This window comes from Conger conger, chromosome 12 (genome assembly GCF_963514075.1).
Source record: "Conger conger chromosome 12, fConCon1.1, whole genome shotgun sequence".
Classification (NCBI taxonomy): Eukaryota; Metazoa; Chordata; class Actinopteri; order Anguilliformes; family Congridae; genus Conger; species Conger conger.
Window position 1 is genome coordinate 27,360,103 of NC_083771.1, and position 15,283 is coordinate 27,375,385.

Genomic DNA, 15,283 nt, shown 5'->3' on the forward strand with positions numbered 1-15,283 from the left:
TGCGGAGTGCGCAGCTCAGATCTGATAAATAAATACACTTCAGTTGTTGCGACTCGCCACAGACCGCTCAGTTCTTACAGTAGCCTAAAACTGACAAAATACGAATGCATCGACAAATCATCCTCACTGAGTTCAGTGTCTTATAAAGAAAACATGAAGCCACTGTAAAGCGCTGCACCCACTGATGAAATCTAAGCTAACAGAGAGCAGCACAATCGTTTTGGATCGCGCAGTGATGAGTCTCTCGTCGTCCAATGGCAGCTGTCGTTTTTTAATTCACAGGAAAATACCCAGGAGATAAACTTAATCTTACGGATTTGCCTTTAAATACAGGCTTCATACACAGTTATCTTTATGCGTTCACGGTTCTTCAAAATCGAAAAGCCATGTATTTATCTTAAGATAAATCATTAAATACACTGATTCAAAAGCAGTTGGACATGTGACATGTCCAACTAAGCCAAAACATTCACACCAGAGACTGTTAAGGCTGGGTCTTAAACCTGCCTATTACGCACGGAGTCTGGTGACAGCTGTGCACTCCATCGGACCAACAGCAGTACCCAAATTAAATCAACCGACGCCATCAGACCTATAGTCAATTCTTGTCAATTCACAAATACTATTTTAATAAACACACATTTTCAAGTGACAATGGCATCATTTAAATTTTAACATTTTAAAATGTTATAAGGAACACATAACTTAAAAATAAGATATATACACCAATCTACATAATTTACCAGTTTCATAATTTATGTACATACATTGTCATTTGTATTTTCTTGATAGTTTTACAATATTTAAAATACATTACATGTAAAACTAGCAACCGCTTTTAAACATCAGAAAAGAAAAACACAAAACACAAATACACATGTAAAATGTTGGTGTTGGTGTTAGTATCCCTAAACATATTTTAATTTGTCTTATAAAAGAAACACCCTGATTCCAGAATATTAAAGAAGTGCAAATCAACTAAAATATACTGCAATCACAAAAGCAGATTTGACATAAGAACATAGGCTAGAGATAAAGAAAAAAAATCTTATTTTGTAATCATAAGAATGTTTAATGATGAGAACAGGTCATTCAGCCCATCTGAGTTTGTTAATGCACCTGCTGTCTGTGCTTTCAGTACACATGGCCTTGATTTGAACCTGGACCATGCCAATGCCAACTGTGGCAGGCAGCTCCAGAAGGTGATGAGCATTTGGTGGTTGCTTTGCCTAGGCCCTAGGGTATGGGAGTGTACAATAATTTAGTCCACAATTCACAATCCACATCTAGTGACCACCGCTGGTTGATTGGGTGCCCCATGTTAAAGCCACAAATTAAAGGTCCTTCGCCAAATGTATATAAAAGATAATGCAGCATATACAATTTCTATTTATGAAGTTATTAATATGGACACTATATATCCTTGAGAGTATGTGTAAAATTACAAGCCAAGTCAGCTTAAACACCTGTTTTTGCTCAAAGCTCCATGTTGTCATACTGTATGGGTATGATGCGTTAGACTCAAAGTTCACTCAAAATAGTTTATATTTTACCGTTTGTGCTTTGCACGTGAGTCCATGCGCATGTCTGTATTTTATAAGGATATCGTTTTATATTTTACATTCTGTACATTATTTCACTTTTTTATGATAGGCATTTCAGAACAAATCATTTTCAGCACAATGCATGAAATGAGACGAACACAGTGAAGGAAAAGGAATAACTACTTTCATGAATATGAGTTAAATACATTTGAAAACAAAAATATATTTGAAAATCATTTCATAGATTGAATGAAGTGGTGACAAAAACAGTGGGCTGAACATGCAGTGTTGCCAAAAGTTGATTTGACAAGGAATACCAAAACCTTAGTGCTTACACCTTAGTGGTTTAATATGTATGATGCCAAAATGACTTCTCTGACATCATATCCTTCGGTTAAAATGCTCAGCTCCATAAAGGTTCTCGAGGTCAGCTGACACACAGATGCCCAATTTAATAACTGTACTACCGAACACCCGCACATCTGCAGGGAAAGGAAATCCAAGAACCTGCCACTCTGTTTGCCCCAGAATATTGATTGACAAGAAAAAAAAAAAAGCTTAAACATTCCCGTTTAAAAACCTGATTAATCCATGTGTCAGTTCCTGTGTGTAGCCTACTGTGCATCTTCAGGCATTCTTGTTGAGTTCTGTTGTATGTAATGGTAGGCTTCACACATTATACTGAACCGTCCGGCATCCGGTTTCCCGCTGAACTTACTGGTAAATTGAAAACTCCCAAGTTTACTACGAAGTCTTAACATTTGCAAAGGGACCTAGTCGCTGGATGTTGTCCGTTTGGCCAGCATCGTTCAGTTGAAATTGGGTGCATCCTTCAACATGCAAATTCTTTTCTGACAGAATCACCCGTACCTGTTACTTGAGCATGAGGGGAAAAAACAGACTACACTCAAGTCCTTCTCTCCACGGCATTCCAGCAGCCCTCTGCTGCAGATTCAGACCGGGCTAAAACAATAAACTAGAAAGAATGCACTCAGCAGAGTGCAGAAGACCTCTGTCAAGGCACACAAACCTTCCCTGATATGAATGTGCACAGCTAATGCCTTGACAATTGAGTCCTTAGCATTTCAAGATATGTTTGGCCTGATGGTGGCACTACAAAATAAACCTATAGATTTCGGTGAGGTCACCAAAATCCATATGTTTATTCCACCTGGGAACATGAATGGGCACGACAAATTTCATGCCAATCCATCCATCACTTTTCCCGATATGTCTGTCAGACTGACATCATTACATTGCATCATTACATTATTACCTTGGCAGAGGTAATAAATGCCATTGGAGTTTTTTTTTTTATCACAGCTCATTTGAAAAGAACATGTCTTAAGCAAATGGAAGTGCCTTTAAACATACACTTATAGCAAACTACAGTTGCAGCAGTTATGACACACTGCATTTTTTTTGTATTACCTACGTATGTTCATATATAAGAAATAGATATACAAGTCTTAAGAAATTATGTTACATTTTCATATTAAATGAAAAGCAGTGTTATATTTTCTCGTTTCATTTTTTTCTGCTGTACCAATAATCTATTGGTTGTAGATTGATGTAGAACGGGTTCAACAGAAATGACCTCATGAGCTCTCTGGGGGTGGCAGAGTGGACATTTAACTGACACTAAAGGAGGATGGTTTGAAGAGTGCTGACAGTTCTTGCCCTCTTCTGGGGGGACAGTTATGAAGGCGAGGGTGAAGTGGGGAGATTTCAACACAAAGTTCCAAACCCCAGCATCCTCCAGTTCAACCCCTGCCACTTCAATGTCTCAGTGTTGCCCCGTTATCTACTGGTTCTTCTGAAAAACAGACGCACGGAAGGACAGGAACACCATTAAGCAGTTTTCTGTTTATTGAATGCTCCTAATGAGCGCAAACGTTAGTTAATGTGCACTTGTTTTATATATTATATATACATTTATATTATATTCAGTATATTATATACAGTAAACTCCATAATGATCTGGGCAAAGACATATTTTTATGTAAAATTGGTGTAGAAATGAGAGTAATTTTTATACATACCCCCCCCCCCCCCCCATTTCAGGGCACCATCATTTTTTGGACAAGTGGCTTCACAGGCGTTTCTGGTTTGCCCAGGTGTGTTCAATTGCTTCCTTGCATTTTGCAATTTTGATTCTAGGCTTTTGGAGTCTGTTATTGGCGTTTCTTAACAAGAGGTTGTGCCAATAAAAGTAAAGGAAGCCATTAGGAAGCTGAGAAATAAGAAATAAAGGCCAAACTGGAGACCTAGCAAAATTAATCATTGAGTCATAAGGAAGAGTCTGGTGAGCTCAGGGCTCACAAAAGATTTTGTAGGTCAATGAAGTCCTCTACAGCTGATGATCAAATAATTCTCAAAACAATGAAGAAAAAGCCCCAAGCACCCGTCCGACAGATCAGAAACACTCTTCTTGAAGTCAGTCATGGATATCTTGACGAGCAGAACAACAGAGGCAACACAGCAGGATGCAAACCAGTCGTTAACCAGAAAAACAAGATGGCCAGATTAACTGAGTTTTGCTGAGAAGTACCTATAAGAGCCTGCAGAACTCTGGAAAAAGGTCTTGTTGACAGATGGGACCAGGACTCAGTGGTGGTGAGCCAAAAGTGTGGAGGGCAAAAGGAACTGCGCAAGATCACAAGACCCCCCCCCCCCCCCCCAATCTAAAATTGTGGAGTACAGGGCCAGAGAAAGAAAAAAATCCTTTGTCCCAAACATTATAGAGCTGTACTTATAGCGAAGCATGTATCTGTAAAAAATTGATTCCTTTTATTTTTGCCCCCAATTGTGATGCCAAGTTGATGCCAAATGGCACACACGCACGCATGCACGCACACACACACACACACACACGCGCATGCAATCCTACTACATGCATGGTGGCTCAGATGGTAAGAGCAGTCGTGTGGCAGTCGGAGGGTTGCCAGTTCGATCCTGCCCTGGGGGTGTCGAAGTGTCTCTGAGCAAGACACTTAACCCCCAAATTGCTCCTGACAAGCTGATTGGTGCTTTGCATGGCAGCCAATCGCAGTTGGTGTGTGAGTTAGGGGTGTGCATTCTGAATAATTTTGGTATTCGGTTAATCGGGGATATAATTACCATTGGTGTGTGAGTGTGTGTATGAACAGGTGAATGAGAAGAATCAATTGTACCGTGATTTGGATAAAGGGCGCTATATATAACTGGCAACAATTTACCATTTTACCATTTACATCCACAAGTGTGCAATCACACAAACGCAGACATGCTCCATTCCCGGGCTGTGCTCCTACCTTGGTCAAATGCACGGTGCAGAAGATCAAGATGATCAGGATCCCGATTATAATGGAGGCTATGGCCACTTGCAGAGCCTTTCGGCCTAGCCTATGAGAGCCTTCATAATCCCCTTCATAATAACTGTTTCTGGACTGAGAGAGAGAGAGAGAGAGAGAGAGAGAGAGAGAGAACATTTTTTTGTATTACCTGAAAATATGTTCATATTTAAGAAATAGATATGCATGTGTTAAGAAATTATGGACTTATTGCCACCGTTTACATTTTCATATTAAATGAAATCCAGTGTTGCATGGTTTTCAGAAATGCGTGCTCAATTGGACTGGGGTCAGGTGATTGACTCCACTTTTTGCCCCCAAAAAACTCCTTGGTTCTATGTTTTGGATCATTGTCCTGCTATATAATGAAGCGTCGTCCAATCAGTTTTGATGCATTTGCTCGGATCTGAGCAGACAAGATGTTTCTGTATACTTTGGCATTCATCCTGCTGCTGCCGTCAGCAGTGACATCATCAATGAACACAAGTGAGCCAGTTCCAGTGGCAACCATACATAGGCACAAACATTCTTCACACATTCCTCTTTCCATCATTACATAACGTTACATTACATGGCATTTAGTAGATGCTCTTATCCAGAGCGATGTACAAAAATGTGCAAATCAAACACAAGAACAAGTGCAAAGAGGACCTGAGAGGACAGTACAGTTCTGAGTCCTAGTGTAAACATACAGAAAATCAGAACCCTTCAAGAGTACAATCAACTTTCAAACTAGCATACCACAGTTGGCAGCTAGAATACAACAATACAACAGCCAATAAAAACAATAATACCTATACCTGTGTTATAAGTGTTGGTAACACAAAGTTTTACCAAATAATTAAAGTGACCGTTTTCTCAGGAAGCAGCAAATCCGATGTTTGTGTCTTGAGTCAGGAAAGTATTTATTGCAGGAAGCCAGCATGAAGGATTCACACAAAAGTATCCATCGAACCATTGGAGTTCGGGGACTTTATACAAGTACATTTGCAAGTATTCAAATTTGGGTGCTAAATACAGTGTGACCTTTGATTGGTCATTCGTTATACAGGGTTGCCCTATAGGCTGCAATTTCTACCGCTGTGTTTTATTGGTTGTCTGTAAAACAATGGAAGCTTCCTGCGGACATTAACATGCATATGTGAAGTTTTTGTAATACACAAATCTGTCTGTCTCCCAACACAAGTAACAATATCTATACATAAGTGCCATTACAGTCTAAGGCTAATCATGGTGGTGAGTTGGGGAGGGAAAGGTGTAGCCTGAAGAGATGGGTCTTCAGTCTGCGCTTGAAGGAGGTCAGAGACTCTGCCGTTCTGACATCCACCGCAGTCGTGAGCGTGAAGTGCAGGTGTGGCGAGGGGGAGGCGCCAGACGGCAGGAAGTGGCAGAACGGAGGGGTGTTGTTGGTGTATAGGTCTTGATAATGGATTGAATATATACAGGGGCTCATCCTTTAACTGCCTGGTATGCGAGCACCAAAGTTTTAAATTTGATGCGAGCCATAACAGGCAGCCAGTGGAGGTTGCTGAGCAGGGGGGTGACATGTGAATGTCTGGGAACATTGAATACCAGATGGGCTGCAGCATTCTGGATCAGTTGTAGAGGTCTGATGGCAGATGCTGGAAGGCCAGCCAGCAGAGAATTGCAATAGTCCAGGCGGGACAGGACCATTGCTTGTACAAGGAGCTGAGTGGAGTAGGTGGTGAGGGTCGGATTCTCCGGATGTTGTACAGGAAGAACCTGCACGCCCGGGTCACCGTAGTGATGTTCTCGGAGAAGGATAGCCTGTTCATCACCACTCCAAGGTTTCTTGCACTAGGGGATGAGGTCACTGTGGTATCCCCTAGTGAGATTGAGAAATCAGAGAAGGGAGAGGTTAAAGCAGGGATGAAGATTATCTCCATCTTACCTGGGTTGAGCTTTAGATGGTGGTTGCCCATCCAGCTCTGGATGTCTCTCAGGCAGGCGGAGATACGGGTAGAGACCTGTGTGTCTAATGGGGGGAAGGAGAGAAAGAGTTGGGATAACAATGATAGGAGATGCCATGAGCAGAGATAACGGGGCCAAGGGATCTCGTGTAGATGGAGAAGAGGAGGGGTCCGAGGACTGAGCCCTGGGGAACTCCTGTAACAAGGGGGCGAGGGGTTGACACTCCTCCAGCCCAGAACACCTGGGAGGACCGGCCAGAGAGATAAGATTTAATCCACTCTAAGGCTGTGCCACAGATCCCTGTAGATGCCCGGGAGGCTAAGAGGATGGAATGGTTGACCGTGTCAAATGCCGCAGAGAGGTCAAGAAGGATCAGGACAGAGGAGAGAGAGGTTGCTCGTGCAGCCTGAAGGGACTCATTGACAGAGAGGAGTGCAGTCTCCGTTGAGTGGCCAGGTCTGAAGCCGGACTGGTGGGGGTCCAGCAGGTTATTCTGTGAGAGGAAGGAAGAGAGTTGGTCGGAGGTGGCTCGTTCAATGGATTTGGATAGAAAAGGAAGGAGAGATACCGGACGGTAGTTTTGAATGCAGGAGGCAGGCATAGAAGTGGTGGTGGATATCTGCGGATATCTGCAACCTTCTAGTCAAAAAATACCGCAAAGTCATCAGCAGTGAGCGAGGACTGAGATTGTGGGGGAGGTGTGTTCAGGAGAGAGGAGAAAATGGAGAACAGTTGACGAGGGTTAGAAGTGGAATTCTGGATTTTTGTTTGGAAGTAATTTCTTTTGGCAGTGGTGATAGCGGAGGAGAATTCCGCCAGGAGAGACTGGTAGGAAGACAGGTCCGATGGGTCTTTTGATTTCCTCCACTTCCTCTCAGCTGCATGTAGGCTGGGCCTGGAGGAAGGATCGAGCAGGCCGGGAGACAAGAGGAGTCAAGGGACTGAGGAGAGAGAGGAAAGCAGCGCGGAAGATGCGGAATCAGTGGGTAGTTTGGAGAAGGATTCAAGAGGAGGGAGGGAAGTGGTGACTCTGGGGGCAAGGGAGGAGGGTGATAGAGAGTGGAGGTTACATCGGACAGAAACAGTGGGGGTGAGAGAAGGGGAGGGAGGCAGAGGGGCTAGGGGGATGGAGAAGGAAATTAAGTGGTGATCGGACTTGTGTAAAGGGGTAACAGTGGGGTTAGAAGAGGAGCAGTTCCTCAGAAAGATCAGGTCAAGAAGGTTTCCAGCCTTGTGAGTTGGGGGAGAGCGCTGCAGAGAGAGGTCAAAGGAGTGAAGTAGTGGTAAGAAGGCAGCAGATTGGGAGGCTTCCAGGTGGATGTTTAAATCTCCTAGGAGGATAAGTGGGGTGCCATCCTCAGGGAATGAGCTGAGTAGAGTGTCAAGCTCATCAAGGAACAGGTTGATCAGGTTCATCTCAGCTCTGGAACAGGTTGATCCTCATCTCAGCTTTCCATAAGACTTTGTTCCAGAACACTACAGGTGTTAAAAGTGGTGTAAAGTGTAAAGTACGTCTCTGCAAACTGTAACCTCGGCATTGAGGCTTGCAGAGGTCTGCATCTTGTGATGAGCCCTCTGAGGTTATGCTGGTGTAGTCTTCTCTTGATGGCCGTCTCCAACACATCTATGCCTACTTCCTGGAGTGTTCTTGATCTGCTGAGTAGTTACAAAGGGACTTTTCTTTACCATTCAAAGGATTCTTCTGTCATCAACTACACCGGTCTTCTGTGGTCTAGCTGGTCTTTGGCATTGCTGAGCTCACCATTGTGTTCTTGTTTCTTACCAATGTAAGAACCAAATAGCTGTAGTTGATTTATTCTTCAGCCTAATCATGGCCTTCTTTACTAACATTGACACTTATTTGGTCCTCTTGTTGAGTGACAACAAAATAGACTCCAATGGCACTCCTAGAATCAACTTGAAACCTTTTGGTGGCTCTTTTATGCATGAACTAGCTATTAAACACACCTGTCCATGAAAAAATTGAGCTGCAAATTTTCCAATTACTCTTGGTTCCCTAAGGGGGGGGGAGGGGGACTATGTATAAACACGGCTAGAATTCCTACACTGTTCACCCAATATGGATGTAAAAACCCTCAAATTAAACCAACAAGTCTGCACTTAATAGTCATTGTTTTATTTAAAATGTGCAACTCAGTGGAGTACAGAGCCAAAACAACAAGAAATGTGTCACTGTAAAAATATTTGCGGACTGCACTGCATCTGACTCTGATTCAGAAGGGCACAGATTAGTCAAATCATCTTCATATTGTGTGTTATGTAAAATATTGGAATTTATCCACGTCTTAACTGAGCACCGCCCTCCTTTAACTGCAGGAGCTGGGGTTATATTAAGTACGTTAGAGGTCACAGGAGATCTTGTTTCTCCGTGATGGGCGCGTGAGTCAGCATAACTTTGGCCAAGAGACAGGGGCGCCTCCTTGTACAAAAACATGCTTCAGCAACACGCATTTTATGACATCCTCATCTGCTTTCGATATTCGCCCATTCCACCATCCCACAGTTTTATTTTCCCCTCTCACTTTACATCCATTCCACAAACAGCAAAGTCCGTTCAAATATGGACAAGTGATTATTGGCATAGGCATGACAGTCCAATGCAAAAGCACTCCAGTTACCATTCACAATCAATGCTGAACATGATCTGAAGGGATACAAAATGTAAAAAAATTCTGTCAAATATGTATATATTATAATATTATATGTGTTATATAATGTAACTACAAACTGGAACTGGAAACCCCCAGATGTTCAATCCCCAGATGTCAGATTGTAATTTAGCATGGTGGCTTGTTAGCCATAGTTTTAAACTGCTTTCATATGAATTTTTGCTCATATTGATTACTGATGCTCGCTAGTCACCTGAGAAATCCAGATTCAGATTCTTTTCAATTTTATGTTACCTCGGGGACAGCTTGCTGCCTAGCACTAGCTGAGCTCGGTTTGCTAGCTAGCACTAGCAGGTTAACTCGCTAGTTAGCACTGTTAGCAGTGGACTTCAAGCAGCCAGATGCATAACAAGGGCTAAATGCTTACTTATACAGGTATAGGCCTACGGGAGGTAAGCGCTAACCACAATGGGCCTCATACAAGAACCTTTTTTTATATTCTTATCATAAATGTCTCTTAATTAATACGAAGAGCTCATATGCTCGGATTCAACACACACCTATCTTCAGACAACTGTCAAAAATGAATATGTCCATTATAATACAGTGAATATGGTATTGTAGGTGGGTTCCATCAGATAGATGGCCAATGGGATTAACAGAAACAAGGGACGTCACATGTAGTCAGTACCTGATTGGGTAGACGGCGGTTCATTTGTTCTGACAAAACATAATATGGGGAACCTCCACACAGATCATGTTGTCATAAACTTCCTGTGTTAAGTCAATTAGGGCATCTACTCCCATTAGAACATCTATTTTCATTAGAGGTCCTTTCAAAATAATACATAAGGAACAGATTTACAGTGCCCTCCATAATGTTTGGGACATTATTTATTTGCCTCTGTACTCCACAATTTGAGATTTGTAATAACAAAAAAATGTAAGTGCACATTGTCAGATTTTAATAAAGGGAATATTTCTAGATTTTGTTTGCACCATGTAGAAATTACAGCAGTGTTTATATATAGTCCCCCAATTTCAGGGCACCATAATTACATTACATTACATTATATGGCATTTAGCAGACGCTCTTATCCAGAGGGACGTACAACGAAGTGCAAATCAAACACAAGCATAAGTGCGAAGAGGACCTGAGAGGACAGTACAGTTCCGAGTCCTAGTGTAAACATACAGATAATCAGAACCCTTGAAGAGTAAATAATGTTTAGGACACAGCAATGTTATGTAAATGAACATAGTCATGTTTAGTATTTTGTTGCATATCCTTAGCATACAATGACTGCTTGAAGTCTGCAATTCATGGACGTCAGTAGTTGCTGGGTGGCTTCTCTGGTGATGCTCTGCCAGGTCTGTATTGCAGCCATCTTCAGGTTGGCTACTTTGCTCTTGCCATCACTCTGATGTAAATTAATCTTCGTCTCATCTATCCACAAGACCCTTTTTCCGGAACTGTGGTTGCTCTTTCAAGTACTTCTTGGAAAAACTGTAACTTGGCCATCCTGTTTTCGCGGCTAACCAGTGGTTTGCATCTTACAGTGTAGCCTTGTTACTGTTCCGTGGACAGTGGTCACTGACAAATCCACATCTGACTTGTGAAGAGTGTTTCTGATCTGTGGGACAGGTGTTTGGGGTTGTGGAGGTCTTCCTTGGCCTGTCAGTCCCTTTGCGATTAGTGAGCTCACCAGTCCTCTCTTTATTCTTAATCATGTTCCACTTGATTTTGAAGGCTATAAGGTTTGGCCGATATCTCTAACCATTTTATTCTTGTTTATCAGTCTTATAATGGCTCCTTTGAGTCCTCATGTTGATAAACAGTTTCCAAAGGTGATCGAAAGGGGGGGCGGCCTGTAGTGTAGTGGTTAAGGTGCATGACTGGGACCCGCAAGGTCGGTGTAGCCACAATAAGATCCGCACAGCCGTTGGGCCCTTGAGAAAGGCCCTTAACCCTGCATTGCTCCAGGGGAGGATTGACTCCTGCTTAGTCTAATCAACTGTACGTCGCTCTGGATAAGAGCGTCTGCCAAATGCCAATAATGTAATAATGTAATGTAATGAAAGACTAGAGGAAAGATTAGGTGCTGAGAGCTCTCTTATACCTGCATTAAGGAGGCAATTAAACACACCTGAACAATTACAAACACCTGTGATGTGTCCCAAGCATCATGGTGCTCTGAAAAGGGGGGTAGGGGGCTAGGGGGTATGTATAAACACCACTGTAATGTCTACATAGTGAAACCAAAATGTATAAAAATACCCTTCAATAAAATCTGAGAATGTGCACTTTAACCACATTGTGTTGTTCCAAATTGTGTGATTCCAAATCTAAAATTTTGGCAAATCAGAGGGAGATCAAGATATAATGGGTCTTCATTGTGGACATTATGGAGGCTTTTATTTACTATATCAGATTTGCAGTGGGTCAAGTTTGAATGCACTTAGTACTTGGTAGCATTGCCTTTTCATTTCTTAATTTGAATCAAACACTTAGGGTACACTTCCACATGCTTCAGGGCTGTGTGATGGAGATTGTAAATAAAAATTTAAATAGATCTTAAATAATACCTCAACACTAAACCCAGCACACACACACACCCACAACTGATGTTCAGTAGTACAGGCCATAAAAACAACATAAATGAGGTCAAATTGAATTTGTTCGCATCACTTCATGTCGTGTACTTGGGCATGTGTGCAATGTATTGACGGATAGGACTGTGTGTAAGAGAAAGAATGTGTGCGTGTGTTTGTGCTCATAAGACTGAATGTGTATGTGTGTGTCAATATGCACACTCAGTCTGTGTCAGAGTGTATGTGGGTTTAGCATATTTGTGTCTGCATGCGCATAAGGACAAGCTGTGATAGGTCACTGTGCACTGTGATATGCGTCAGCATGTCTTGCGTGGCTGTTTTTTTTTTGGGGGGGGGCGGGGTAGGGGCAGCTGCTTAGTTCATCAGGACACCCAGCACAACTCACACCCCCAAACTGAGAGGAGTCCGAATTCAGACTCCTTCCTCACAACACATTCCTTTACATGCAGGACTGCACTTTCTCTCCCTTCATTCCCTCTCTCTCCTCTGTGGGGAGGGCTTTAGGAGGTCAGACCCATGTTCCTGACGTGTCCTAGTCAGTGTCGCTGTGGACTTTTCTCCCTCTGTCGCTGTGTTAAATTGACTCGCGACTTCACCACAACATTGTTCCAAAAGCGTGACATCACAGCTGTAATAAAAATGCCTCACAATTCACGGTTGTTCCCCGGAAATTACTCAACACTTGTAAACGATGAGGCAATACGCACTTCTTACAAAGGTTACCACATGTACTTGCAACCGCAGTGAGGTTGTTCGGTATAAATACTTTTGCTTGCAACTCTTGCCAGAAATGAATTAATACCTCCCTGAAGAAATACCTCCAGCTTCAATGCGAGGGCAGGCTGCACGCAGAAACCTAAGAGTGAGCCTTATCCTCCTGAGAACGTCCGTGGAGCTCCTGCCCAGCACCAGCCCTCCCACACGTTTTTAACAAACATCATCCACCGCCTGGAATAACACACGCACACGCGCTCGCTCACATGCACACGCGAACACGCAATGCTGTACACTCGGTCGTACACAACCTGCTGAAGAAAACAGCTCAAGCTAAGCTTTGAAATAGCTAGTAGCTGGTCGACCAGTTCAGACCAGCTCAAACTATGTTTTTAAACAGCCGGTAGCTGGGTGACCTGTTCATACCCAGTTAGAACCGCATTATGACCAGCTTTGGCCATGCTGGTTGACCAGTTCATACCCAGCTCAATTTTGAAGCAGGTCAAGCTGGCATAGATGGACTTCATAGCAGGGCACATGCACGCACACACACACACACACACACTCACACACTCACCAGCACGGAGAACACCAGGGCCACGATGTTGATGGGATAGGCGGGGCAGAAGCAGGTGAGGATGGTGAGGAACAGGTAACTCCGCAGTGGGGGGACTTCGTGGGTCTCGCCCTCCAGACTGTGGTCCAAACTGCGGCTCCACGAGTGCTTCATGTCTCCTCGTACGTTCCCCAGAGACGTGGGACCATGCATGTGCGCCATGCCGAGCCAACGGGGGAGGAGATCAGTGTCAGAGCTTCAGGACCAGGAGGGCAGCCGTGGCACCAGCGATGGAGTGAGTTCGAGGTGATTAAAATAAAAAAATAAAATAAAAAAACTTAATGAGTTTAAAAAAAAGAGCTGAGGAGTCCTGAGGGGTCTGGAGAGCTGGAGGACAGGAGAGGTGACTGAGGGAGAGAGGGGCGCTGACGTAATTATTTTAGGGGTAAATATTATCCCTAACCACCCCCCCACCACCATTCCAGTCACCTCAGAGAGAGGGAGGGGGAGCGCAAGAGAAGAAGGAGAGAGGAGACTGAGAGCAAGAAAGAAGACTTCTGTTACTCTAATACGACCAGTTTGGGCCAGGAGGGATGTTTTTATTTTATTTATTTACTTGAAGGGACAGTTCATCCAAAAATGTTTTCACTTACCCAGAGTAGACTACTATTTTACCATCCAGATAGTTTAGCTGAGATTTGACAAATATTTCAATAGAGTTCACCATGATATAATGGACCTCATCGGGTCTGATCTTTCATGCTCATTAATGCAGTGAAAATTTACATTAGAAAAACTCAACAGGGAGGTCTCCAAATATACCGAGTTATTCGTGGACATCAACGAACCAAAAGGAAATTTAATTGAGAACTAGTTAACTGTCCACACAAGCACACCAGTGTTCTGGGTGAAGTGTTTTGATCAGTGACTTCCCAAACTGTGCATCATCAGTGCAAACTTGTGTGTGCTTGCATGGACAGCCAAATAGTTCTCGAATAAACGTGCATTTTTAAAGCTCTGTGGGTATCAGAGTATCAGTATATTTGGAAAGAGATTGGTCTGAGTTTTTGTTAACGTAACAAATACAGTATTTTTGTAAAGAATTGGCTTGCTAGTGGTAGTTTCTTACAAGCATGTGTGTGCAATAATTCACATTTCAATGGTTTTCTGCAAATATTATAAAAACCTGAACAAAGCAAAATTGATATTGCGCACCCCCCTTCCCTCCCTCTCGCCCCGTTAATTATCCTGGCAATCAAAGACACAGACCAACACACACAGACGTCAGTGGAATGTTTTAAAATAATTTATTAGGAATTTTAAAACTTAAATTTTCAGGAGAAAACAAGAAGAAAACAAAACAAAAAAGGAAGACGATATTAGGAGCTCAGGGTTGGTGAAGACCTTTGTGTGAATCAATCACACCTGTCAATCACAGAGACCACCCCTCCCCCTGTAGCCCCACCCACCCTTCCCTCACAATCCCCCTCAGTCCCCCCCCCCCCCCTCCACCCCCCCACCCCCAACCCCACATCAGAGACAAAATTGACAAGAGACATTTTCTTTACAACAAACAAAAAATCCCCCCAAAATAAGATCTGTTACAAAGAAAAATGTACAGCTTTTCCTGAAAAATGTACAGCTTTTCCTGAAAATAAACTCATAATGCCCTCGCTGTTTCGGTCCTTATTACTTCGTTAAGAGTTGATTTTCACCTGGGTTAAAAAGCTACAGTGTTTGTGTCAAGCAGTAGTTTAACAGGGGCTCCCTTATTGCTGGTCAATGTAAGAGAACAGATTTATGTTCTGCGGATGGGCAGTGGGGGTACATTTTAAAAAGGGTCATGTACAAAAGTCAGTGGAGGCAGGGGCCTCCTCGTAAAAGTAAATGGTAGCACTTCTGATCAAGTGTCTTCCATCGGAGCTCCACAACACCTTCATAAGCACTATATAGACCTCCGTG

The 15,283-nt window shown here is 43.0% G+C and overlaps 1 protein-coding gene across 1 annotated transcript; it reads right to left on the bottom strand.

Moving 5' to 3' along the window:
- Positions 1–597: 597 nt before the first annotated feature.
- Positions 598–13,738, bottom strand: LOC133105628 (transmembrane protein 233). The gene is made up of 3 exons (XM_061215844.1): positions 13,343–13,738; positions 4,838–4,972; positions 598–3,360 (listed from the first exon to the last, which is right to left on the bottom strand). The coding sequence occupies exons 1-3, from the start codon at positions 13,541–13,543 to the stop codon at positions 3,349–3,351; spliced, it is 348 nt and encodes a 115-aa protein (XP_061071828.1). The 5' UTR covers positions 13,544–13,738; the 3' UTR covers positions 598–3,348.
- Between the last annotated feature and the right edge of the window lie 1,545 nt (positions 13,739–15,283).